This window comes from Pocillopora verrucosa, chromosome 4 (assembly GCF_036669915.1).
Source record: "Pocillopora verrucosa isolate sample1 chromosome 4, ASM3666991v2, whole genome shotgun sequence".
NCBI classification, from domain to species: Eukaryota; Metazoa; Cnidaria; class Anthozoa; order Scleractinia; family Pocilloporidae; genus Pocillopora; species Pocillopora verrucosa.
The window spans coordinates 7,772,934-7,800,492 of record NC_089315.1 but is presented as its reverse complement, the minus strand read 5'-3'; the positions used below and the strand labels follow the sequence as shown (position 1 = coordinate 7,800,492).

The 27,559-nt window shown below is 37.2% G+C and overlaps 3 protein-coding genes across 3 annotated transcripts; 1 reads left to right on the top strand and 2 right to left on the bottom strand.

The window, feature by feature from the left end:
- Nucleotides 1-4,155: 4,155 nt before the first annotated feature.
- On the bottom strand, nt 4,156-8,902 carry LOC131787583 (cilia- and flagella-associated protein 53-like). Its single transcript, XM_059104667.2, has 10 exons — nt 8,726-8,902; nt 8,374-8,493; nt 8,068-8,177; nt 7,468-7,641; nt 6,877-7,099; nt 6,579-6,779; nt 6,148-6,246; nt 5,782-5,998; nt 5,038-5,255; nt 4,156-4,613 (listed from the first exon to the last, which is right to left on the bottom strand). Exons 1-10 carry the CDS (start codon nt 8,789-8,791, stop codon nt 4,500-4,502), a joined length of 1,542 nt encoding a protein of 513 aa, XP_058960650.2. The 5' UTR covers nt 8,792-8,902; the 3' UTR covers nt 4,156-4,499.
- Nucleotides 8,903-8,980: 78 nt separating this feature from the next.
- LOC131787589 (uncharacterized) lies at nt 8,981-10,145 on the top strand. Its single transcript, XM_059104673.2, has one exon. It carries the CDS (start codon nt 9,012-9,014, stop codon nt 9,612-9,614), a length of 603 nt encoding a protein of 200 aa, XP_058960656.1. The 5' UTR covers nt 8,981-9,011; the 3' UTR covers nt 9,615-10,145.
- A 973-nt stretch (nt 10,146-11,118) lies between these two features.
- Nucleotides 11,119-27,065, bottom strand: LOC131787590 (tudor domain-containing protein 5). Its single transcript, XM_059104674.2, has 16 exons — nt 26,520-27,065; nt 25,417-25,484; nt 24,415-24,862; nt 23,733-23,794; nt 23,135-23,277; nt 21,977-22,467; nt 20,333-20,460; nt 19,623-19,780; nt 18,299-18,420; nt 16,783-17,298; nt 16,108-16,215; nt 15,676-15,783; nt 14,341-14,532; nt 13,462-13,681; nt 12,131-12,752; nt 11,119-11,492 (listed from the first exon to the last, which is right to left on the bottom strand). The coding sequence occupies exons 1-16, from the start codon at nt 26,997-26,999 to the stop codon at nt 11,393-11,395; spliced, it is 3,966 nt and encodes a 1,321-aa protein (XP_058960657.2). The 5' UTR covers nt 27,000-27,065; the 3' UTR covers nt 11,119-11,392.
- Nucleotides 27,066-27,559: the final 494 nt, after the last annotated feature.

The following is a 27,559-nucleotide window of genomic DNA, read 5'->3' as shown; positions in this document are numbered from 1 at the left end:
CTGTTCAATTTAAGGAGGGAAGCAATTGTTGAAATGATATTGAAAAAGCCATTATCTTGATTTAACAATAATAATTGGCTTTTTTTTTTATCAATGATTGTTTTAACGTAGGGCAAAAAAAAAACACTAAACCTGTACATTAGGCCTATCTGCCTGAAAATCTATTTTCCTTCAATACAGAAGCTACATTGACTCCTCCTACATTTCATAGCATTCAGCAATTTCTACAGAAAATTTCCAATACAAAGTTAATAGTAAGAGGTGATTCGCACGGATTTTCTCGAACATCTTTTGGAAGAATCTTCCTGCATGATGGAAGGTGCCTCGCAATTTTTCCTTTTTTTGCGAAATTTCCTTCTTAGAAACGAGGATACTCTGGCCGATTAGCCGTTGTTGTAAAGGTAGTAATGATCTATTCTGATAATGCTATAGAATATGATTTTAAATGGACATTTATCCCACGCTCACAATAGTATTAAAAGCATTTGGCGAACTCAATAAACTTCTGCTTGCGAAATGCGCCGTTTTATCTTCAGAAAAACAAAGCATAGACCTATATTACTTTCATGGGCAATTGTAAATTGTATCATATCTTCATCGTTGTATCACAATGAATCTTTCGGTGCTCCAAATCACTCCAATACTGTTAGACAAATGATTTTCATCATTTAAGTTTTTGAAAGTACATTGATATCAGAGAAGGTAACGTTATTGTAACCGACCATGTCGTTGTTGCCCTTGCTGGTCATGTTTCTAAAGAAAGCTCTGAAAAAATCTGAATCGGATACCACGGAGATTTTAGTTTGCAATCAATACTTTTTCCCAAAATGACTATTGCAACAGCATGAATAGAAACAGAAATGTCAGCTGAAATTAATCGAAAAGAAACCCAATTAAAGAATGATATTTAAGGTAAGGAAATTACACCAAACACAACCCAAATTCGAAGCATCGAAACAGATTAGGTTTAGGAGAAAATATAGCAGCCGATATATCGTGAGAACGTGTTTTATAACTAGTCCAAAATTCTTCAAGGAAAGTGACATAAATCTTATAAACTGAAAATTAAATCATTTAGTGAACAATTTAGCAAATCTTTGTTTGGAGAAAGTGATTTCTCCACAATAATTAGTTTTAGTTATTGAAACACTCGAGTCGAAGGGTAATTTTCTTAAAATCGTTTACAACTAACACACTGTAAAGCCATTAGCGAATTCCTTTTTCCTTTTTTCGTAGATTTAGGTGTTCCAAAACGGTCGGCACCGAATCTAGGTGAACTGAGAGATCAAAGCAAACTGTGTCGCCGCTTTCTAAGTTTGAATTCGAAAGCAGACTGGTGCAAAAACAGTGGTTTTCGGGAAGGAGAAAAATCGATGAAAACTGTATCCATAGCTTTGTAGAGAAAACTTTATACAAATAAACTCGTGTTCGATAAAAAAACTTAGAATTCCAGTTTTCATCCGATCATGTAAGGTATCTCTACCAAAACTCTCTTTGAACAAAACAACCTGAAACCAGGTGTTGATCAACTATCATCGATGACAACTCGTAGAAACAAGAAGTCGACTGCTGGTAGAACTGAGATAAAAAAAACAAATCACTTTTCATCAATTTATCAAGGAAATTAGTCGTTTTCAGTGCCAATCATGAAATCAGTTTAAAGACATCCAACGGAAATAAAAACGTTGGCGTTCTTGACATTTTAACCGTCGGAAAGATTTGGAAGAATGGTAAATACGGGGTGGTACACACTTAAGAAAAAATTGGCAGAAACACAATGTATTATCAAGTTTTACTCTCTACTTCTCAAAGAGCTGACTACTTCTTTCGATTAAACAATGTGTGCGAAACAATTAGTTAACAAATACGTCCTCCACCAAGCACGGAAATGATGAAAGGAAGAAACACTTTTGTGCGCACAATGATGACGCTTATCTTGCCCAAATTCTGCAGGAAAAAGATTTTATTTTCTACATTATCTCAGATCGTAACGAGGTATTACGCCGAAAGATGATGCAACGTAGTGCTTGTGTTGCCTAAGAAGGGCGTGGCAGAATATTCAGTCTCGCGATCTTACGCAAAACATGTCATCAAGATCGCGTTCGGGAAAAGGACATGTTGCAAGACTTTATTTCAACAGCTTCCCACCTTTTCTTTATTACAAATAGAATGTGGACACACTGGATATGACTGCACAGAAGTTTGATTGCGCCAAAGACATTTTGGAAAAATTGAGCTAAGGTGTACGCTCAGTCAACTGGATGGGCTCTCACCATGTTGTATAAAACGCCTGACCGCCTCTGTTTAGTTCAAGCTTATGCAGACTGTTAGAACTGGCAACAGCACCATCTGGAACCATCATTCAATACATACCTTTAAAAATTTTACTTACACTCAATGAGATCGATTAACATTTACCAAGATCACCCTTGATTAACTACATTTACAGCAAAGGGGTTGATATACTTCACGGGTCGTGAATCAATTTAAACCGAAAGGGTATTAGTGTGTGAATTTTACACTAGAACACCTGGTCATTACCTTAGTCTCCCTTAGAATGGACTCTCCTCTTTACTGATTTTCTTATTCTTGTTTTCCTTGTTGAATTGAACTGATCAACGAACGCAGCAAGTGAAACTGTACTGTAGATCTAAAACCTATCATTCGCGAAAATCTGAAGACGGTGGAAATGAACGGCAAAGGAGGACTAAAGCAGCCAGCACTTGCCGCGCTTTTGCTGATTCGCACTTTTGCTGATTCGCACTTTTGTCAGCCTTGAGGATGAAAAATCACACAGGAAAAGAGTCAGGCTTCGGATTTGTCACCTTTCTTTGTAGATGGCGCGGTGACCTGAAATCAGTCATGCCGCTGAAGGCGATGCTAAATGCTTGTGTGAACAAGAATGCCATTTGTCGTTTCTCGTTTACTTGCCAAAAAGCTGGCGCTGATAACCCAGTTCTTCATTAAACGTAGGGTGATAATGATGACCCCCCACAAAAAAACCGTCGATAACGTTCACCAGTGACACTTTATCCTCTCCTGCTTCAACGAAATGGTGCAGGGTGAAAAACTATTGATTTAGATCGAACTAAAACTTTTTTCCTGAATCGGTCGGTTAGATTTGATTCTGTTTCATTTGCGCGGTGAAACTCGAGACTATATTACAAATTTGGAATTTCTCTCGAACAAAATTCGCGCCCAAGTATTTTTGTTTTCATGCGCTGTCTGTTTCGCTCGGGTCGTAAAGAAGAAATTGCGGAAATCAGTATATACTCACAAATGCGCTGTTATCATTTTATCAATCCTTTAAAGCACTAATACCGAAAAAGAACTCTTGGAAAAAAAAAAAAAAAAAAAAAAAAAAAAAGAAAGTTTCTGTGGGAATATGGCCACCGTAGAGTATCTCGGATCCTGCAACCTTCATGAACTTCACGGTTCTCCTTCTCTAGTTTCAAAGCCAGAGCGAATTCTTTTGGACGAAATTTACTAAGGAAAAGTGGGAATATAACTTATTCAGTTTCTGTCTTTTAGTAAAAAGTACCGCCGGGATGAAAACGATAGTTCATCCCATAGGGGGAAAATTCTTTTTTCACCTGCCTTAAAAGGACTTCCTAAAGGATTTAACTTAAAAAGTTTGGAAGGGCAATATAAGCTGTCATAAATGGTACTACATGTCTTTACTGTCAAAAGGGAAGTTGTTATAGATGCGACCAAGTCAAGTGAGCATTGAAAAAAAGATGTCGCAAAAAATTGGTCGCAAATGCAAATTTACGACTGATCTACATACTGAAGTGACCCGTAGAACTGCCACTACACTGCAGAATGTAAAAGAGGGTACACTATGTTCTTCAGCTTTTAGAATATTTTCCTTTCGTGACATTTCCGACCTGTCAAAAGTGAAGTTCAGCTGAAAAAGGGGCGCATGGCCATTCATCCGGTCACATTCTACTTAACAATGATACCTTTCTTTGAGTTAAGTAACACCGCTAGACAGTTTATTCTGCGAAGTAAAGGACGTGAATTTCCGATCTTTGCTCGAGCATTCCTTTAAGATAAATAGTTACCATTGTGATAATGCTTTTTCTATTGCTTCATTCAAATCTCCAAATGCCAAGAAGTTTTAAATGCGGAGGTTAGGCTTCCAAAAAAGTTTTTGCAACAAGCTCTGGATCACCCAAAAATATTTTATTTACACAAAAAAAAGAACCATTTAATTTTCATATGTAACACAGTTTAGTCACAACCTTTGACTAAAAATCTTAACGAAGGCCTAGAACGATGGTATTGTCATTTCGTAGATTAGTTCGAACTGTACATGTAACGAAGTCCACTCAACTATTATTTATCTCTATTTACAGTATCAATAAATTCAGTACAGAGAAAAAAAGGTGGTATCTAGTTTTAGCCGCACAATTCACTACATATCTGCATTTAGGTTTCGTGAACAAGCTTCAACAATATTTTCTCAATCTTCAAATATAATGAAGGCGAAGATTCTCTCAGTTGGATTTGCTTCTCAGTGCTGTTCCCATGATTCTCATGGGGTGCACTTTATCAATGGTTGGTCTGTCGAGGGCTTCTTTTAGCTTCCTCTGATATTCAGCTTCTGCTTCCTGTATCAAGTAAAATAAACAATCGTCAGCCTTCTCTGATCTTTTCTCCTTTGTTTGATGTCACTCCTACAGGTTCCCCACAGAAGTCGAGTTTTTGTGAAACTTTAACACCTCTATTTTTTTATTTAATTGTTATTTTTTCCCTAAATGTGCGAATCACCTACATGAAAATGGACAGCCCCTAATCGCTGTGTCACGGGCCAGTGTACACATAATCCATGAGATCACAGTAACAATTGATACACCATTTACTTCCTTGCTTTCTTTTAACTCTTTCCTCAAAAATTTCAGACCATAGATTATGCTTAAATCGGCGAATCTGATGATGACTTTCTGAGACAGTTCTCGAAACGTCATTGAATGTCAAGACAATATTCATGTTCAGTATTTGTCACACTTTCACACGATCTCACTAATTACTGACCTGTCCCATTCTGAATTCTCTTTCTTCCTCTTCTATTTCCTTAGCTTTGACTCTGCGTTGATAGTCAATTTGCATATCAAGGTCCCGTTGATAACCAATATTTCTGTTCTTTATCCTCTCTTGATTCTCTGCTTCCAATCGCTTGTGCTCTTCAATCGCTGCCAAGAGTGCATCCCTTTCTGCTATTTCAGCTTCTTGTTCCTTTTCAGCAATCCGTACTGAGAAAAACAAGTGCAATGACTGGGATTTAAAAGGGTTCTTAAACGATTGTTCCCTCCGTAGTCACAGATCACTTGAAATATGTTTCGAAGAACAGATCACTTTTAAGGCTAATTTTTTTAAGTTCGTCGGCTGCAATTCGCTTTAAAGTTCCTCCTGTGTCCTATTTGTTTCTATCTAGCTTCTTATTGTCTATTTTCTGTTCTGTTTCACTGAAATAGTAAATTACAGTCTCGTTCAAGATAGAAGAAGTCTTGCACTTCACAAAAATGCCACATAATACAGTGGTGTTTCTCCTTAAGAACAGGTTCTCACGAGCTTAGAACTTAAAGATTCGGCTCTACAATAAAACCCCATACCAAGGGCAATATTGGCCATATACTAGACCACTAACGCAAAGGACTACGACACTACCAGCGAGTTGGCCTTCACCATGATAATGATAGTCTAATATACTACACCAGGCGCTTCTCGTAGCTACTAACACTAAATGTAAAAGATTGTGCTCTTGATTTTCCAACTTACTTCTTTCATCAATTTGTTGTTCCCTAGATTTCATGACATTGGCCAAGAGTTTCTGGCGTGCATCTCTCTCCATTTTGTATTGCTTTATGGTTTGCGCCCATTTCTTTTCCACCTCCTCATTTACGATGCGCTCCAGTTCCTTCTCTCTCTCTTCATCCTCTTTACGGTTCATTGCACAGTACTGCATGAAACGTAAATTCTCTTCACGCATTTCACGCTGTTTAAAATAAATTCATTAGAATCACTGAGTACTCTGCCTACATTGAGGTAATATCCAGATTAAACCCCTTCAATAGTGCAATAAAAAGCTACAGTATGAGAGGAAGACGCTTGGTTCAATGAATGAGCATCATCACGTGTGTTCACCTTTCTCTGTGTTTCTTCTTTCACTTCATTTCTTGTATCATCCAAAAGTTTTTCTAATATTTTCATGTCCAATGCAAGTTCTTCTTGCTTCTCTTTGGCCTAAAGAAAACGAGTAAAAAAAAATCAATAAACAGCTTACAGTAGGCATGGGGAACCTTTGCAGTGAAAACCATTTCCTTTAAAACTACATATTACAGTACAGTTTATATATAACCTGATGCACTTTTTTACCAGACAAATGACGCCAATGGCTGTATATAGACAGTTCAAATTTTAAAGCCATTATACAATTAACCATTCAGTCTACAAAATTAATATAATTTGCAATTAATTTAAAGACTGCAACACAGACTTGTCTAATTGTACTTATTACTAATTGTATTTGTATGACACAATGTAATATTTAAATAAATACATAGATGTGAACCAACCTCTTTTTCCTTCTTGAGTCTGATGGACACCTCTCTTGATCTTTTAGCTGCCTTCTGCTTGCGAAGCTTTTCTTCCTGTAGCCATTTTTCCTCCTCTGCTCTTAGCTTAGCTTCTTCCTTCAACCATTGTGCCTCCATCTCCTTCAGTTTCTCTTCATCTTCTCTCTGTTTCTCACAGGCTGCAATCTGAACTTGTAGAACCTGAAATATTCAAACATCCATAAAGATGAAAATTAGATAAACTCTCAATCCATTAGGTGAAAATAAACACTTCATGCTAGACCCAAAAACAACTTACTTTTAAAGTTTCTCTGTTCCTTTCAATCTGTTCCCTTGCAGTTTGCTCTTCTCTCATACTTTTAATCTGAATGTCTTCTGCCCACAAGTCGGCATAAAATTTATCTACTTCTAATTCCTTCTTCTTTTTCTCCTCTTTCATTTTCAATTGTTCATGGCGTTCCACAAAAACTTCATCTTGATGACGCTGACTTAAAGTTGAGCGGAGTTCCTCGCAATTATCTCTGAAAATCCAGACACATTACAAATTAAGATGATAGATAAAAAGGATTTTCATAAATGGAGCTTATTCAAATTTATAAAATCACTTAACAAGAAGCAACAATCTTTGGGCTAATCTCTTAAGTATAACATGAATTATCACTTCCCTTGATTTCCATAGAGGTAAGGTTTTTTTTTTAGTTTTGAAGCTGCAGGCACTGTTGTTCAGTATCAAGTTTTACAGTAAAATCTCTATTGTCACTTTTATTGCATCTTGAGTCTGAATGACCAAAGAATCCTGTGAAACTTTGATGAGTAACTAACTATGAGTTCATGCAAACAACCCTTTAGTTTATGATGCCATCCTATGATTCATGAACTGAGTAAGTACCTCCATCTCTGATCAAGCTTTTCATCCACAAGTTTCAGCCTTTCTTGTTCTCTTTTCTCTTTTAAAAACTTGGCTCTCTCTCTCATCTTTGCCTGCCTCTCAAGAGTTGTTTCTTCTTTTGCTTCCATTTCTTCAATGTACTGTTGCTCTTCAGCCAACAGCATTTCTTTCAATCTAAAGGAAACAAAATTTATTTAAAAGAGCACTACAAAATTAATAAATTTTTGACCAAAGGTTCTGGCACATTTACAGCTTGGAGTAAATCACTTTCAATAAAACAAAGAACTTTGGAAAGAAAGGATGATTGAAAATAACACCTCTAGCATAAGATGTAAATGTGAGATGCATTTATACTGTTAGGGGATGTTTAAATTACTATCTGAAAGAAATTTTTCGCTAATGCTTTGCAATCAGCATTATCAAGCGAAAAAATTGATCCTCGGAGTTGGACTGCAATCATAGAAATTGCAGAAAGGAAGCCTGAAAAAATTTTAGGCTTCAACAGCATAATGGCAATTTATCAATTTACTACTGTCTACCTTGGAAATCAAATAAAAATAAAAAGGGTCCATGAAAGCTAACACTTTAGTTAATTCTCACCTTTCTCTTCTATCCTCCAAGCTAAAAGTTCCTCTTTGCATTAACTTTTCAACCCTTCTAGCAATCGTATTGCTCTTTATTCTTTTATCTGTGGCTTTTTCCCATTCCGACTACAGCAATAACAGGAATAAAGAGGAAATTACATTTACATGCAATAGCAAACAAATTCAGTCTATAGTAAATATGTAGAGGAGTTACAATATTGCTATAGGTTTGGAAATTTAAAAAGAGCACAGCATTTGTTCGACATCAAGTTTCAAATGGTCGCCATACATGTTCATAATCCGATGATGAAATACAACTTACCTTTAGATCACAACTTTTCTGGTATTTGGTTTCAGCTATTGCTTGCTCCCTTAGTTCATCTTTTCTTCTTGTTTCAAGGATAAGATGTTCCACAGGTCTTTTGCTTGTCGGTTTAGCTCTCTACAACACACACAGCATCAAGAATTAAGCCATTTGTTCCCCACAAGATCGACATTCATAAGGCGATTTTTAATTATCAAAAATTACACATTTTAGCTGTATCTTTCTATAAAACGCAGAGTAAAAATATGACCTTAGTGTGTCATAGGTCCCGAGGAACTAAGCAGACAAAATGGCCCTGACATGAAATGCACGGTTACGCCTTTAAAATGGTAGAGATATCATTACTTACGATAGCCACAGAATGAGGGGTAGGCCCTGTAAACTCCCTACACCTTCGGACATGTTGAACCATCATATTGACGGTGAATTATTCCTCTCAAGCGACTCGAGATAACGCCAATATACAACACTTATGTAGACTACAGCAGCTGAGTTGGCGCTTCGGTTGCTAGTCCCTCCTGTTGTCATGACTACCAAAGACCCAACACCAAATCGCCTCGATATCATACTGAATGTAAGAAAATGAAAAGACTAGACTCTAGTAACCAGTCTCCTCGAATCATGCAATTTTCAAAATGGCGGATGAAGGTTCGCTCAAACCTAGAAGAGCGACTGTCGAAAGAAAAACAAAAGAAACAGACATTTCTTTGTCGGTCAACATAGATGGAAGTGGGGTAAGCGAGATAAGTACTGGCATTGGATTTCTGGACCATATGTTAACCGCTTTGTCGAAACACGGGCGAATGGATCTCACTTTGAGCTGCAAAGGTGATCTTCACGTGGACGATCATCATTCAGTCGAGGACTGTGGTATTGTTCTGGGCCAAGCAGTGAAAGCAGCGCTTGGTGATTTAAGAGGTATAACGAGGTATGGCTATGCCTATGCTCCTTTAGACGAGTCGCTTTCTCGAGCTGTTGTGGACATATCTGGACGACCCTTTGCCGACGTCAACTTGAATTTGCAGAGGGAGCGGATAGGGAACCTGTCCTGCGAAATGCTACCACATTTTTTGAGTTCCTTTGCTACTTCAGCAGCCATTACGTTACACGTGGACGTTTTAAAAGGTGAAAATGATCATCATAGAGCGGAGTCTGCTTTTAAAGCCCTAGCCCTAGCTCTGCGAACTGCATTTAAAAGAGAAGGAACTGATATACCGAGTACCAAAGGAGTGTTGTAAATTCCTTAATTGTGCATTTTCTCGAATTGTATAAGATCATTTCTGAAAAGTATCTGTATCGCTGTTAAACTAACGATGCGACAGGTATACAAGCCCTCAGGGTTTTAACAACAAACAATGTATTAAAATAATTGGTAAAATTTCCACACAGCCCCATACTATTGTAAAACAAATCTGTTTTCCCATGGGCAATGTATAGTTTTTGTCATTGTTTTCTCTATCCAAGAACTGAATGCATAATGTAGTATGGGGCTGTGCGGGAATTTTACCAAATAATTCTCTGTGATTGTTAAATATTTAATGCTGGTAATATTTCATTGTGCTTCTCTACAAGAAAAACACATTGATATCATGAAAAATTATGTATTCAAAACAACATCAAGATCAGGGTTGTAGATAAGAGCCGGCAGCCGGCAAAGTACACCAGCTTCTCTGCAAGGTTTCGTGGGCTACTTTCATGGCTTCGAGAGCCCGTACAGAGATGATGTTTATCAGGTCTAAACTTGGGCTCAATAAAAATATAAATTTGCACTGCCTATCTTTTCTGACTCAAGGTTAGTTTAAAAACGTTCTGATGAGGACCCTCTTTTTGACAAATCTTGCTGCGGTGGCAGGAAAGTACGAACGATATGACGTATTGTCCGCCATATTGGATTTCAAGACCCACAACTGCTTACCTTTAAAAAAGCTCCGGCTACTTAAAACCTTAAAGAAAACCCTGCAAGAAGACCTGTAATTAAATTCAACATTTTCTTTCAATACATCACAACAGCGAGCCTTCAAAGCCAAGTTCTCATAAGTATGACTAAGAACCATGGAAACAGTTTTTGTACACCCATAAACCATAGTTGGTTTATTCGCATTTCAAACTCCCCGGCCCAGACCATAACTTTAAGTAAACCTGGCCTTTTTAGTGGCTTTAATTAAATAATCCCCTTTTTAACAGGTTAGCATAAAATACCCAATGCAAATCAATTCCAATCCACGTTCCCTTCCCCATACATATCTCCGGTGAACAGGATGACAGACAGAGAGGGTGAAATACCATTCAAAAGTAAAGTTGACAAAATGTAGGTCCTATCATCACTTTTTGTGTACTTTTGGCCAATAATCAGCCTTTGAAATTGAGAAACTTCCTCATTTTTTTCGCCATTTACATGACAGACATGTTTTCTGTGGCTACTATAACTATTTTCAGTGGTTAAACACAAAATATTCACCCAAATACAGCTTTTTTGACCATTTTTCTATGTCATCCACTTTTACTTGAAACTGAACAGAGGGTGGCTCATGCTAGAGCAAAGTAACAACACCTCGCTGGCCAGAACCAGTGCATGTTGACAGCTAAACCCCATTTAAACTTCTTTGTTTGTAACTTACTCACTTGATGGCTTTGAGAGAAAATATCACAAATTCACATCACACACATCGCTGGAGGAAGCAATCTGAAAGGCTGGTCAATCTTTCATGGAAAAGAAATGCCTCTAACACAACAGAAAGGATAGTAGTAGCAATGTTGAGTCTTTATTCCAAAGCCTATGGTAAAGGTACTAAAGATTAAAGAACAATGCTTTCAGTTTATTACAAAAAAATTCCCAGTTCTTTGTTAACCCCACTGGCAACAAAACAGCTTCAGGTGCCTCAACATAAGCCCAGGTTGGACGGTAAGTTTCAGATTCTTACATGCTTTATTAAGATCTATTAAGCTAAAACATTGATTTTATAATCAACCAAGATTACTCAGTATTGGCAATAAACAGAGAAACACATGTTTTTCTTCAACTCCTTCCAAGTTCCTCCTCAAGTGCTCCTTTTTCAAGTTCAAGTTGCTTCAGTTCTTTACTGAGTTTTAGGATTTGGTTTTCAAGTCCTTTAATCCTGCAAAAAAAATAAATATGTAAATGATAATTAGTTACTTCACCACTTAAAGCATCATAGGTATATGTGGTCTACATTGATTCTTCATAGCATAAATGAAAAAACACCAAGGTATGGCAAGTGAGTTTTCTACTCCACCCTAACCCTTGATTAGTTGGCCATTGTACAATATTTCACTACATCCCTCAGCTAGTGTGAGAGCCAAAAGCATTCACTTTAGTAGGCTGTATTTTGCTGTACTGCCCAATAAAATCACAACTTTTATATTTTAATGGAAATCTCCCCCTCTATTTGAACCCAGACATATAATGAATGACTCCCTAACCTTGATTTGTAGGTGAGTGTTTTAATTTATGGAACCTTGTTTTATCCCCCCAGATTTCTGACATCCTTAGCACTTGGGCCATAAACCCAAGTGCAAAAAAACTTGGTCTATAACTTATAGTGAGGGCCTCAAACTCGGTTAGTAAGAGACATTTACACGAGGTACTTAGATTTTTGTCCCTTTCATTTCTGGTATTTTAACGTTATTTTAGGCCCTTAGTAAGTGGAGGCGATCAAGAGCCTGCCAAAGGGTATAGTATTAGATACTTCTATGGGAATAGATTATTAGACTTGGTACTTCTGTTTGATTTTACCTGATTTTTCTCTCTAGCTTTTCCTTTTCCTGGTTCAAACTCAGCATTTTTATCATCTCAGCTCGCGGTAATTCCAAGGTCCTTTTCAGGTTGTTCTCCTTTTGGATCAGTTCTTCTCTTTCTTGCCTACATTTTTGTGGATCTTCGTGATTAAATTGTTCTTTATCTTCCATCTCCTGCGTAGCACTTTGCCAGGTCTTAGCGCTTGAGTGTACTTGTACATCACTGCCCTCTGATCCTGATCCTGATCCTGATCCTGAGTAAGACGGCAGCCGTCTCTCCCGGGAAAGGCTGGAGGAGGACCCTCCTGAGTGATAAAGACGTACCTCAAGAGATTCATTGCTTGCTGATGAGGATGCTGAAGGGGAGCGTGAACCATGAGGCACACCACTGGTTAGACCCCATGAATAAGGCTGGTGCCTCTCAGGAGGTGGAGGCAGGTACAGATTGTCTAAAGACTGTCTACCAGTCATACTGTTATGACTCCCAGGTACAGACACAGTGTCCATCCAGTCTGGTTCTGTTCCTGTTGGGCTTTCTTCCCAATCTGAATGGACAGATTGGTTATCAGCATTGTGATCCACTGTCTTCTCTTGTGTTGGCCATCTTGAAACTTGATGACCTGTCAAAAATAACAAAAACAATTCGCAAAAACTGTTAGCATGTGTATAACATAATTTTCCGAGAAAAATAACCACTATTATAATGAAAAAAGAGTTCATTAGCATTCCTAAAATTCAAGATTTCAATGAATCTTCCCATCTGTCCAAACTGCAACCAAACTCCTATAATCTCCAAGTTTAAATGGCACTTGATCTTCAACAGTGCCATAAAATCAAGAAGAAAATGTTATCAAAGGGTTTATGGCAATGATTACTTTTTTTCTCACAAAGTACTCCAAGTTACTAAATACCTATACAGTGACTGTTAAATTCAAATCATGCAATATGTTCCTGTTTTTCCTTAGTTCTCTTTCCATGTACGATGCTGACAGACTCTGAAGTATGGTTAACATTTGAGACATCAGCTTTAGAAACTCTTCACAGCAGCCAATTTACACTATCAAGTCAGTAAATAGAACCAAATTACCTTGTACTGTCTCCCCCCACCCAGCAATACAGCACCACAGTTTATTTAAAAATTTAACTCCTCTTCTCTACAGTTGTTGACCATCTGAGATACAATTTGCAAAGTTGTCTGATGATGGAGCTGACAACAGGGAAAAATTTTTGCCAGAATGCAAACATAAGTCTTGCTTTGCAAGTTAGAATTCCAGATTAAAGTACGTCATTTATACACACACTGAAAGTAAATCACTCTAATTGAATTACTTGTGATGTGATGACTGTTGATGCTTTCCCCAGATGACAAACTAGAGGTATCAGATCCTTGCGATTTGAAATTTGCACAGAAAAGAGAGCATAAAGACTCATCTAACTGAATCCCCTGCATTTTCAATAACTGAACATTGAGACTCGGGCCGTCAGATTGGAAGAGTTCAACCAAAAGTACACCATCCTCTCGCCGCTTTACCACTGATGCTTGAAGTGGCTGAAACACAAAACAGAGAGCATTTTTTGCTGGATAAACCCTTACAACCCAACGACATTATGCAAGTTATCCATACTGTTCTCTATACATTTCTTATGATGCCTACTAAGAGAATTTGTCTAACAGTCGAGAGCTTCTTGATTTTGAGATCATTTCCTTTATTCTCATGACCTTAATGTTTGATTCAAAGGTGGTAATGTTAGGAGAAATTAGATGCTTGTCACTGTGAGGGATAAAAGGGTTAAGAGAGACGGAATCATGAGAAAATCGAAATAGAAACATCGTGAGATTTTCAACTGTTAAGTTTCTGATTTCTATTAATGGCTTCCTTCAAGCTAAAAGCAATTTTTCACAAAGGGTAATTAAAAATGTGCCACAATGTTTTTTTTTTCTATTATTTCATTCCAAGGGTTTAGGAAAGGAAGGATATTTTCATATATATAATCATAACAAATTCTGAAAGGGCAGAAAGTTCAACAACTAAAAAATAACACAACATGCATGACAATAACTACAAAGTAGGTTGACAACAATAGGAACCAATCAAAACAAAAAGCACATAGTAAGTGTAAAACGCCTTATCCTGTTGTGTTTGCAACCTTTACCAATTTGCCCCCACCCTCACCATGTTGCTTTTTACAGCTATGATGTGCAATTACCTGTTTCCTTTCTTTAACTTCCTTTAACTTATTCACAGCCATTACTGTCGTCAGGGCAGAATCTCTTTGCAGCCCTGCAAGATTTGCCTTCATAACTTGAGGAGGCATATCCTTTAGGCTCTGAGGCAATTCGCATAATCTACTTAGAGGCACAGTGAAATACCATCCATAGTCAATACTCTGAACTTTCACCTAGAGAAAACAGAACAACACAATCAACCCTCAAGGAAATACAACTATTTTAGTTTACATTTCATCAAAAACACTGACCACTTTGACTGTGCCTCTAACAATGTAACTTGCTACATAATTTGCACTCTTAGCAATAAGCATTATACCAGAGAGATACGAAGAAGACAAGAAGATCACTTTTCTTAAGCATCTGAGCTAGAGAACTCCATAGTTGGCTGAGCCGACACAGAATGGCGGCAAAATGAGTGTGCATGCTCCACTACTAACACCATTAGAGTGTTCAGGGCACAGTTGTCCAAAGGCCAATTAGCACTAAACCAAGGTTAAATTCTAATCCAGGTTTCTTTCTTCTTTGTTCAAAGCCTTTAGCACAATTTTCCTTCTTTTTAGAGTAGCCAATTATCAACTTGTGAACAAAAATAATTTATGTGGATTTTCTCTCAGAGCTTTCAGATCTGAAATCAAAATTCACACTAACCCTGGGTTATCTTAAACCAGCTTTGAACAACCTAGCCCAGGCCCAGGTTGTTCAAAGCTGCGTTAAGGTAACTCAGGGTTAGTGTGAAATTTGATTTTTCAGTTAGAGAAAATTCAGTTCAAATCTTTTTGCTTGCAATTTGATCATTGGATGTTCTAAAAAGAATAGTGAAAATTTTCCCAAAGAATTTTGCTCAACTTCAGTCACTACATTCACACCTATTAACACATCTTTTTTTTCTGTTGCATGAGATATGTGATTAGGGAGGTTCGACAGAAACTTTCCTGAAAATGGCAACCTTGCGTGTTTTGGTTTGGGCTTGCAAAATGAAAACATCAGTGGCTATGTCAAAAATACTGTCATTTTGCCTCAATATGGAAATATTGTTGTTCTTATTCCTTTGCACGCAGTAATATCTCTTGCAGTTTACAATCATGCGCACTCAATTTGTAGCTGTATCAGCTCTGCCATGTATACTAAGTTCATATGTTACATGCACCCTGCTATGAGCAGTACATGTATTCTCTAAACCATTGAGTGTGTAATAGGTAAGATAGTACAACTTGAATAGCAGTAAAAATGTTGCTTTTTGTGGTTGGTGTAGGAGAAGTAAATTCATTAGAACAAGGAAATCATATTAGAAAAATGAGAAGAAAGACACGTACCCTATCCACTCCAATCCCAGAACCAAAAGGAACTGATACAATTTTGACCCTGAAGCACCTTCCAGTTTCCTTGACTGTCACTACAATATCACCAATGCGAGGGTAGATCTGAGAAAAAGTACCAGAACATGAATTTCTACTGAATTCCCTGCCACCAAAATCATTATCAAAACAATTTCAAGGTCCAATCAGATCCAAGAAAAATGACCATAATAGGCCAATGCAAATTTTATGTAGAAAGATACAAACAACCTGGTAAGCAGAAAAATGTGACCGGCCATGTTGCAACAGGCATCTGACTGCTTAAGAAGGCAGCGTGAGTTTTCTTTACCAATCACAAAGCTAAGTAAAGTAAAACCAATGCAATCTCTGAAAATTATCTGGAGACCATTAAAGAAAATTAATGACATTAAGAAACTCCTACAGTCTTACCTTGGCAGCTACATTCGTTTCAGAGTTAATCACCCTTGTCATGTATCTAAGCTGCTCTAGACTGTTATTATCAGACTTATAGAAGTATATTGCATCAAAGGATTCAATCTGCAGAGAAGCAAACATTTTACAAGCAAACATTTTACAAGCACTTCATGAAATTATTCAGTACTGAAGTGAATGAGTACAGATCACTGCATCAAGCAATTCTGGAGTTTTAATTGACTGGGCCAACATAAAATATGAGTCCTTTTACCATATTTACCACTAGATAATGACAAGTAATGATTGAATTAGAGAACAAACTAATAGCTGAAAAAAGAAAAATGGAACGTTCTGTGACAAATAAAAAAAAAGTCTAAGAGCCAGGAACTGAAAAAAGTTTGTGATCAAAATCAAACTTCTCTATATACCATAAATTCATTAAAAAGCAAACAGATGTTGAGTGTAAGTTTTTGCTGCATTAGCGAGGAGTATAACAGATGTATGTTAGTAAAGTAGATTGGCCACTATGATGAGTATCTAAAGATGATGTTTCAAGCATTAGCCCTTTGTCAAGAGAATGATTTTGAGGCTGTTTCCTCATCTTACTACCCAATTCCCACTGGTAATTTAACAGGGAATATATTACAACTGGAAGAATTACAATTAAGATCATGGGGGTTGGTGACTTACATGTGACAGTGTAACTATCATGACTTCTTTCTTCTCAAACAACTGGTAACTGGGGTAGTACTGTTGTTGCTGCAAAGTCTTAGGCAGAGATTTTTTCATTGTTTCTACATTTTGGTTTGTAGTGGAACACTGGCCATTCTCATGTACAATATGAGGTCTTTGATTCAATTTCTGGGACAATTTTCCATGACTACTCCATGAGGGCTGTATAGTTTGCTCTATTTTTTGATCCATTGGTTTTTGCACTGGGTTTGGAAATGAATCAACAATTTGGGTATCCTTTGTAATTTGTGGTCTAACGTACACGGGTGCCAGTCCTTGTCTTTCTGGCTGCTGCAGCTGGGTCAAGAATGTTGGATTTGATTCTGTGTTCATTTTGCTTTGGATTAATCCTGAAGCTCCTTGAGTTTCCATCCTTGCCTCTCGTACATATCTTGTCAATGCTATTTGCTCATTTACTTGTATATCCCTCCCATTGTCATCTTTGACAAAAAGTTCCACCTCAATGACATGAGGCTACATGTCACACAATAAAATAAAACAAACATAGTAAAATGTATTGAGTGGTATTAACATGAGCTGAAAGGAATCAAATGCTTGTCACATATTGAAAAGGTGGTTGGAATCAACATAAACAAAACTGTGGGAAAGGAAAACTACTTCAAGCTTTTAGATACCAAGAATATAATCACAAGAAAAATATGATAAGGGTATTTGGAAGTTTCACCCCAATGCAAGTTTACCCCCTACCACCTCTTTGAGTTCACCTCCAAAAGAAGAACAAGTTTGCCTCCACCTTCACCAATTCGCACCCACCTTCACCAGTTTGCACGTAACCTCGCCAGTTTGCCCCAAACTTCACTAGTTTGCTCCAACCTTCACCAGTTCACCCCCACCTTCACCAATTCACCCCCACCTTCACCAAGTTACCTTCACCAAGTTGCCTTCACCTTCACCAGTTCGCCCCCACCTTCACCAATTTGCCTCCACCTTCACCAATTCACCCCCACCTTCACCAAGTTGCCTCCACCTTCACCAATTTGCCCACACCTTTACCAATTTGCCCCCACCCTCACCATGTTGCCTCTATCTTCACCAACTCGCTCCCACCTTCACCAAGTTGCCTCCACTTCACCAATTGGCCCCCACCTTCCCCACATTGCCTCCACCTTCACCAATTTGCCCCCACCTTCACCAAGTTGCCTCCACCTTCACCAGTTAGTCCCTACCTCCTCCAGTTCGCCCCCAAATGTTTAAACTTTTTACTTCTGAGAGCAAACTCCCTATCGGGGGGAAAACTTGCAATGTGGAAAAACCTCCACAAACCATAACAAGTGGTTCAAATAATGGGCAAGTTTGAGTTCGCCAAGGTTGGTGTTATCGAGAGTAGTCTGTATTCACAGAAGAGTGAAAGACTAAAGGAAATTTACAGGCCTTTGATAAGTGTAAAGTTTTTATTTAATTAATATCACTTTATGATGCTTCAAGTTATTTGCAGACAATAACATTTGGTTACCTGATTAGCATCCGATGAGCAACATACTCTTGCTGTGCACACTTTATTAATGATCAAAGCACTCAAGTATTTTGACCCTTCATTAATTATCTCAGGTGACACATCTGTTGCAACCTCAATACCTACAATAACACGCCATGCAAAATATTGTAAGAGGTTTTATTTATTTAGCACAAGTTGGAAACACTCTAAACTCACTGCAAACAAAATAATAGAGTCTACAGAATATATCTGTTCAAAGTTCCAGCCATTGAGAGGCCAACATTTTGGTTATGGCCTACATAGCTGAAAGTTTTGAGTGCCCTTTATGGTTCTGTATTGTCGGAATTCTGTCACAAGCCTCCAATGAATTCCCTGCTCATCGCCTTGGCACTAACATAACTGCCATCTGTACAGGCTATTTGACATATCATCCCTTTCACATCCAACTCTCAGTATCAAATGTATTTCTTATAGTTGTAACTCCAAGAATTTGTTGTTAAATAAAGCAATATCCCCTTATTGATATTTTACTAAATCTTCTCATCATCTGTCTGGTTGATAGAGTATTGATACTGTAAAGTGAATTTGTTTGTTGGCCAATCAAGGGAGCAAATGGTGAAATGCTACAGGGGTCGAACTCAGAACTATCAAAAGAGCAACACAGTTGAGCAACAGAGTCCAGAATTCTGGACCTGTAGATGTCAGACATTGTATATGCAGCTGCCCTAAACCACACACCATGCAGCCTCCACAACAATAAACCTCTCCAACATATTATTGATATGCTCAATCTCCATATGTGCTCTATACATTTCTTATGGTATTAAATGGAATTTTTTGTCCAACAATCAAGAACTTCTTTAGTTTACAATCAATTTCTTCATTCTCACAACCCTTATGTTTTATTTAGAACTGATACTGTCAGGAGGAACAACATACTAATAGCTCTTAGAGGTGAGCCCTTCAACCCCTAAGAGTGAATGACTTCTAATTTCTCTTTACAGTATCCCCCGTGAATCAAATACATATACATGTAGTAAGGTCAAGAGAATAAAGGAAATGATCACCAATTCAGGAAACAAATTTTCCTTGTCAGTGCCAGAGGAAATGTAAAGAGAACAGTTTGGAGAATATGAACACCAATGTAAGGGCGTAAGGAGTTTAATGGCTAGGTTTGTATGGGGCTGTTACAATGGGAAGTGACCTACTTGGAAAACCTTTTTTAAAAGTGTTGTGATAACCATGCACTGTACATTTAAAATTACACTAAAAAAGTATGCAATAATCAGAAAATTTCATTACAATCCTTTCACACATGCACCTTTACACATAAAGTTTGTACCTGCAAGCTTCAATGGCACTGCCTGAGGGGCAAGATCCCAGAATCTTTTGTGTATGTCTGTAAACTGGTCCCAAGATATCCATTCACAGTTTCCATAATCAAGATAAAAAACTTTTGCTTGCTTTTGGTCCATTTTTGTTACTTCTAAACACCAACATCTGTAAAAATAAGATATTATTACATTCAAAGGTCGTTTTTAGCTTTTAATACAACAGTTACTATTTGAATTTACAACAACCTCCACAGGAATGCCTTGTTGAGCATGATTAAGACACAAATGAATGACAAAGAAAAGAACACAGGCAAAAAAAGCTTAAAGTATGATTGTTAGATTTACATAGGTTAACCTGTTGATTGGCACTGAGCTTTTCCCAATTGCTGCACATACACATACAAGTGATTGGAGCTGTGTCAACGTGTAATCATAGATCATTGTGGATGATTCTCAGGGTTGTTACATATTCATACATTTTTTCTCAAATCACCTAATAACTCAAAAAGATGCCAGAAATTGAATAAACACAGAAATTACAAATTGGATAATTATTTTTGTGATCTTTTTAAAAATCATTGATATCAAAAAACTTTTGTACAATGAAAAGATGACTTAGCAGTAGCGTTTGCTATTTGTGTGGTGTACTGTAAAATAAAAGTAACTGAGTGAGCAGAAACACCAACAAGGAAATTCATTTGACTGATTCGGTATTTACCTGTACCAAAGATTGTCTTCTGAAAACATTGCTGCACCCAGCTGATGCTTAACAGGCATACATCGCTTATAATGCTCCACAATCTGAAGATCAGTCCTAATTTGTTCAAGTTCCTTATAACTTCCACTCTAAAATAGAAATATTTATATAACAGATTACAATTCAAAATGAAACACACATGAGTCATTTTGACTGTATTTTGCTCTACACTCATGTGTATTGAGCACTTTCCAACAGCATTTGCTACAATTTCCCACAATTATATAACAGATTATAAATTAAGACAAACTTTCCTCTTGAGCTAAATCCTGTGGTTAGAGACAATTTTCATACTTTAGGATTGGGTCTGGAGGTCACTAATTAAGCCTTGAAAAACTTGCTGGACAGAAATGACATATCTCTCATAATGGACTAATTACCAATGACGTTGGCATTTAATGGATTACGACAATGCAACTTGGATTCCTTTTCCATCAAACCTTGGATATCTTAACATTCCTGTTAACCTTTTACACCTCAACATTACTGTACATCTTCTCCATACTCTTCTCAATACATTTCTTCCAGCAAAAACAAGGAGAATTTGCTTAACAATCAAAAGCTTCCTTAGTTTGTGATCATTTCCTTTACTCTTATGACCTCAAATGTGTGATTCATAGGTGATATAGATCAGGGCTCAAATTGCGACCGATACAGTTGCCAATGCGACTAAATCTTATAACTTGGTGACAAAAATTTCAAGTTTAGTCCCCACTTTGACAACTATGTTCCTCCGATAAATAAAAGATTGAAGGTGAGAAACAATTTCTTCAGTCTTTTTTCTGCTTTTCTGCAAAAGGAAATGCAAATTTAGTCTGTTTACCTTTAGGGTTAAAACTTAAAATCACTTCAAGATTGCGACTTCCCAGACAACAGTACAGCAGCTTCTACATGGTGACCGTGGGCATAATATTTTGTTGAAAGGCAGCTGAATTTAAAAGTGTTCTGTAGCAGATTCTGTCACAAGGAGCCAGCTTTCAGAGTAGGAGCTTTCTTTCACCATGTACGCGATCAAGTGAGACGAGTCTACACCGAAAGTCATGAATTGTTTATCACAAGAGAAGGATACACTGAGGAATTTTCGTAATTTGCTGCAGTCTTGAAATTACCAGGAAGCAAGATCGTTGTTAGTATGCAAACAAGAAGCGTTTCAAATTCTTTCAAAAAGGTTTGTTCGGAGCATGAATCTCATGCAGCAGCTACCAGAGGATGTTTTTGCAATGTGTATATAAGCCAAACAACTATGTCAATTAAATGGGGCTCTAATCTGAGCTTCTATTCTTGTACTATCCGGCAACTGCATTTTTTAATTTGGTGACCATTTTTTCTTTGAAAGTCACCAAAAGGCGACTTGGAAGTTTTTTTAATTTTGAGCCCTGTAGATGGAAGAAATTAATAAAATGCTATTCATTCTTAAGGGTTAAAGGGTTAAAGAAACTTGAAATAAAGGCCTAACAGCAGGTGAAGTACTGGTGTATTTCTCTAACCCAGAGAATATGAAGCTGCAGTTGTTGCACTAGAACAACGTTTGACTACAATGCAGTAACTAAGAGGTTCAAGACATAAAAGCTCTACTGTAACAACAAGTAATAAACCTTTTCCCACCTTGTCATCAATGTTGGCCCAGAAGTGGCAAGAGTCTACAATATCAGTCACAAGAACTTTAAACTCCTGAGCTTTGATGTCATCCATGGTTCTAAGTGGTTTCTTACACTTCAAGAAGAGTTCATGCATCTCTGAATGGGTTAAAAGAATATGCCCGGGTCCTTTTTCTTTAGTGGCAACTGAAATCTCTGGTTTTCTAGTAGGACCAGAGTTGCCTTTTCCAACACTAGCCATAGAAGAAGAGCTGATCTTTACACTTTCCTCAAGTTTCTGATTATATATTGTTCTACCACTCTCCTGGTTTTGTCCAACACTTCTTTCGCATGATCCTTTCAATCCATTGACAAACACACCAGAGCCATCTCTCTTGCTGCTTCCTGAGCCAAGTGCACCATCAGAGAAGCTATTATATGTGGGTGATTGAGACCCCATGGCATTGCAGCTAGATACAGAGCTCTCACTAGAAGTAAGTGATTGCCCCATGGTACCCACTGAGAGAGTAAATGAGGGCACAAAAGGATCAACAATGAGCAATGAGGCACTAGACACCAGTAAGCTTTTATTAAAATGACCATAAATAATTGCCTTGCAAATTGAAGTTGGGTTCCAGAAACATCCTGATGGAAAATATTACCAACCCAGCAATGAACTCTCCCACAAAAGGGAGAGGGAGCCAACCAGGGCTCTTCTCTAGCAGAGCCACAGGTGACTGACTTGGGCTTAAGGTAACTTGTAACTTGTCTTTCAACTTGTCACAGTGGAAAGAGGAAAGGGAAAGAGGGTGGTAGTCTACAAGAACAGCCCCCTCAAGAATGCTAATAATCATAAAAACTCCATTAAATACATGTAAACAGCAAAGGGAATTCTCCTGTATACACAATTCTCTGTTCTGGAAAGACTGATTGCATCAAATTGTATCATTTGCCTCCTCTGCTTCAAAATACTGATTAATCTTATTGACTTGTAATTTACAGTTTTGCAAGAATTCATTTGAATTGCAGAAAGGAAATGAAATGACGAAACAGTTCTAAGAGTCATGTCTTTGTTACACTTGTTTTCAAGGCCCAGTGCAAGAAAGATCAGGTGGGCAGGTACCCAATTACACCATTAGGAATGAAGATGGAGCAGTGCCTTCAACAGACACTATGAACTTCTCACCTACTAAGTTGTCTTGCTGCTTGGCTTTGCCTTTCTGTTGTTTAGGAGTGATTGTAAGTATCTTATCTCCTATTTTTGTACCTTTCAATTTTTCTAAGGCAGCTACAGCTTCATCCTTTTGTGCAAAGTAGACAAAGGCATATCTGCAATTAAATTTAACAAAAACATTTGAAAAATGGATACAAGAGACAGTACTACAATTTTCTTTCCTTCAGTGAATGTGAATAGCAGGGGCATATACCAATTTTGGTAAAAAGTAAACAATGGCACCAAAACAAATCTTCAATTTGGCCCAAGGCTGTGATAAAGAATGATGCTCTCAAGCATGGGGCAACAAAACAATGAAACAATTCAAAGGTGATACATACCAGCATTTGTGCGATTGATAACTCATTAAAATACAAATAAATTTTTTGACATGTAGTTTTTTTTTTAAAATCTCTTGATCCCCGATGGTAACTTTCACTGAAAAATTTAGTTCACTCACTACAGCTCCCCTACAAAAGGTATTGCTAATTTCAATAATTAAACAAAATTTATCATACATCAATAAAAGATAAACAATTCCAACATGTTGGGTTCATAAACATGTACTTACTTCTCTTTCATTAAAATTTGCACTACTTTTCCATGTACACTGAAGATTTGTTTGAGTGATTCCTAGAGAAAACCAAAGAACTAATAGTGATCTTTATTTAAGTAAAGACAGATACACAATGAAAAAATACATTACAATGTAAATTTTAAAAATTTCAGTTTAATTATTACTTTGGGATCCCCCAAAAACCAACAATTTCCCTGCTGTCACCAACTTACTCTTTCCAAACAAAAATACCTTTTTTAAGTGAACTGGTTTTCCTAAATTACTACATTGGAATGGCTATAAGCAAATCATTCCTAGAAGAATTCTTATGAAGAGTAACTTGTTATCAACAAGTATTTCTGTAAGTTAAAATAATTCCAGTAACATGAAGCTTTCATCATTATTACAAATAGTAAATTCCCTGGCTTGAAACAACATTTAGGACTAATTGCATTTTTCCTTATGTTGAAAAAATTTCTCCAAGATCATTTCTCAATTAATTAACCCTTTAACTCCCAAAAGTGATTAACAAATGACTTCTCCCTATAATATCTAAACATTATCGAGCAAATAGGTCATGAGAATATTCAAACTTATCAGGCAGAAGTTGTTTTCCTAATTTACAAGGAAATGTGTATTATCTAGAGTTGAGAATTAACAATCAGATCTTTGGAGTTAAGGTTAAATTCCACTGTACCTGTGTCGTTCCTGCTGGAAAATTGCTCACATGAATGGGATATCCCCTGTTTTCCTTTATCATAGCTATCACAGAATTTTCTTGACCATACATTTTCTTTTTCTCTCCTGCCGTTCTCGTTGGTGACAGAGCACTTTCCGTTTCCCAGCTTTCTTCAGACAAAACTGTTTTCATTTCCCTTGGCAATGACAAAGGACTCCTGTATGGAACACTACTACTAGGTTCTGTAACAACAGCATCTTCACTCACCAAACCATTTGTGGTTACAGATTTTTTAGTGTCTATCTTTGATTGTTCCTTTCTGTCTTTCATTAATTTTGCATTCTGAACAGAGTTCCGTATAAAGGCTGGATTAATCTTCAACACAAAGTCACGTAATTTGTAACCATTCAAGTCACTCATTGCTTGGACAGCATCTGCATGTTCGGAAAACCTCAGAAATGCAATCCTAAAAATTTGATTTTTATCATAATGAAAATGAGAAAATAAATAACTATCGGTAGAACCTGAAAGTATTATACTTAACACTAGAGATAAAGCAGAATTTGCCAAGTACTATAATTCCTGCTGTATTTAAGCCAGCTCCTACTACTTCTCGAGGAAAGGAAAAAATTGTTTTTAGAAAAGCAAGAGTTTATTTGTCAGTGCTGCACTGCTTGGCATATTATGCACCAAAGTAACAGGAATCATTTCAGAGAGAAATAATTATTATGTTTCGAAAGGTTCTGATTTGCTCACATTAACTTTCATTTTCTTCATTGCTTACATTAACTTTCATTTTCATTTTTTTGTTATTAGTGAATCTTCAGTCTCTAATAGGTTACTATTTATAGCACATTGTGTCAAAGTATTATCAGCACAATACAAATTGTATATGTATAAGGAAATGCCACAAAGCAGGCCTTGGCAGACTTTTTATGAAATTGGAAACAATCTCCCCTCCTACCAAATATACACAAACATGGCAATGATTAGAGCTGATGTGCTCCACTGACAACCAACCTGTTAGAATTTTCTATCTTCACTTCCTTTAAACTTTTAAAATGCTTGAAAATATCCCTCAGTTCACTCTGCAAATATAAGTAGAATTTAGAAAGCCAGATGAAAAAAGAACCAAAATTAAAATCACTCACTTACAAAAACAGAAATAATCAGCGAGAAAAATTCAGCTATGTCAAATTTGTGTAAGAGAATCCTGAAAATCTTCTGCATAAAACTTTCAGTCTGATCTTACAAAGAGGCAAGACTGTCTTAATACCACGAACTTAGCTTCAGCAATCCATACCCTCCACAACAAGGCTAACAATTTTTTTTCTCATTAACCCTTCAACCCCTAAGAGTGTGACTAACATCTAATTTCTCCTTATAATATCACCTTTGAATCACACTTCAAGGTCACAAGAAGAAAGGAAATGATCACCAACTAAAGAAGTTCTTGATTGTTAGACAAATTCTCCTACTCAGTACCTTAGGAAATGTATGGAAAACAGTATGGAGATTATGTATGATGATGTAAGTCGGGGTGTAGAGGGTGAAGTCTCGGGCCTGTATTAGATTTGTGGTACGTGGGAGCAAACCAATAGGGGAGCTACTGAAATCTGATACACAGCTGTTAGCAGGAATTAACCCCCTGCTTTTTCCATCATCCACTTTTTTTTGTTCCTCTCCATAAAACGACTACGTGGGTTTGGCTGATAAGGACTTCAGTCTGGTTAGTGTTCAAAAAACCTTTCATTATAACACTTCGCCTGAAAATTTTACAACTGAAAAGTACACTGGTTGAAATATTGACTCAACAACTTGGCTCATATCTCTGCAATTAGAAGGGAAAAAATTATGTGCCATTCAACCCTTCAACTTGCATGAGTGACCAAGACAGAATTTCTCCTTACAAAATCAACACAACATCAAACAGACAAGGGATGAGAATATAGAAAAATATCACTTTGAGGATTATTAGTTGATCCAAAACCAAATTCTTTGAAATAGCATCACAAGAATTGTGCAGAAGACAGTAAGGAGAATATGAATCTTAGTAGTAAAAGGGTTAAATGGAGAGAGGCAGGTGAGACAACTAAAAGTAAATTTATTGTATACAAACTTACCTCTTGACAATTTAATGGCAAATGCCCGATATGAATCCCGTATAGCCCTTTAAAGTTTGGTAAAATGTCTTTTTTTTGGTCTGAATCTACCGTCACTTTCAAGGAAGCTTTATCGTGTACAACAGTTCGGTCTTTTGATTTGCTCCTCTTGTTTCGAGGCCACTCTGAAGGATGCAGAGGGTTAAGTCCATTTGGGACACCTTCGGCCTTCTTTGCATGTTTGGAGATAAACACCCCCTTTTCAGGAACTCCAAACACTTTATTTTCTCCATCCTTTACGGAAAATTCCAGCCTTGCAACGTCTGGGATAGCCAGCAAAAATTCATAGAGGTCTTGGAAGCCATACTTTTTGAAATCAAGTTTTGAGTTTGTCAACTGATGATAATCTTTCTCTACCCTCGTTTGCTTGATCCCCTTTATGCTAGATAACAACACGGACCTTAAAGATATCTTAACTGACTGAGGCACTTCTCCAGCCATTGAAAACAACAAAGTCCGTGGAACATGACCTGGTGATTAGCTTTTCCAAAACAATCAAGGCGACTGTTGCAGACCGTACACACGACCACGTGCCTCAGCGGCTATCATATAAATACCAGGCGCGTTTCTAAGATCACGGTGATCAAACGTGCATGCGCTAATGAGTCAGTTTTGGATAGCGATAAATTTCAGGGAAACGATGTTATGTCACGCAAAAGTCACGATAAGAATAGTAATTTTTTATCAAACAAGTTACACGCTTTTTTGAAAAGCATTGTGATTGAATGGCCTGTGTGGTTGTTTATAGCTCCTCCAAGACAAATTGGTTTTCTCGGATCTGACTGCTTGAAAGCGAGATTTCGGTCCGTGTCTCTCAATCGTTTAATCGTCTAAGAGAGACAAAGCAAAGCGGTTCTGGGACGGAAGGGATAAATGCAATCTAGAAAGCAGAGGCCATTTCTTTATTTGCGGCTACTTTGAAAAAAAAAGTTAAATTGAGTGCAATGCCTTAGCATGCCCACTTCATTACGGTAGTTTCCTTTTTAAATAAAAAAAGACAA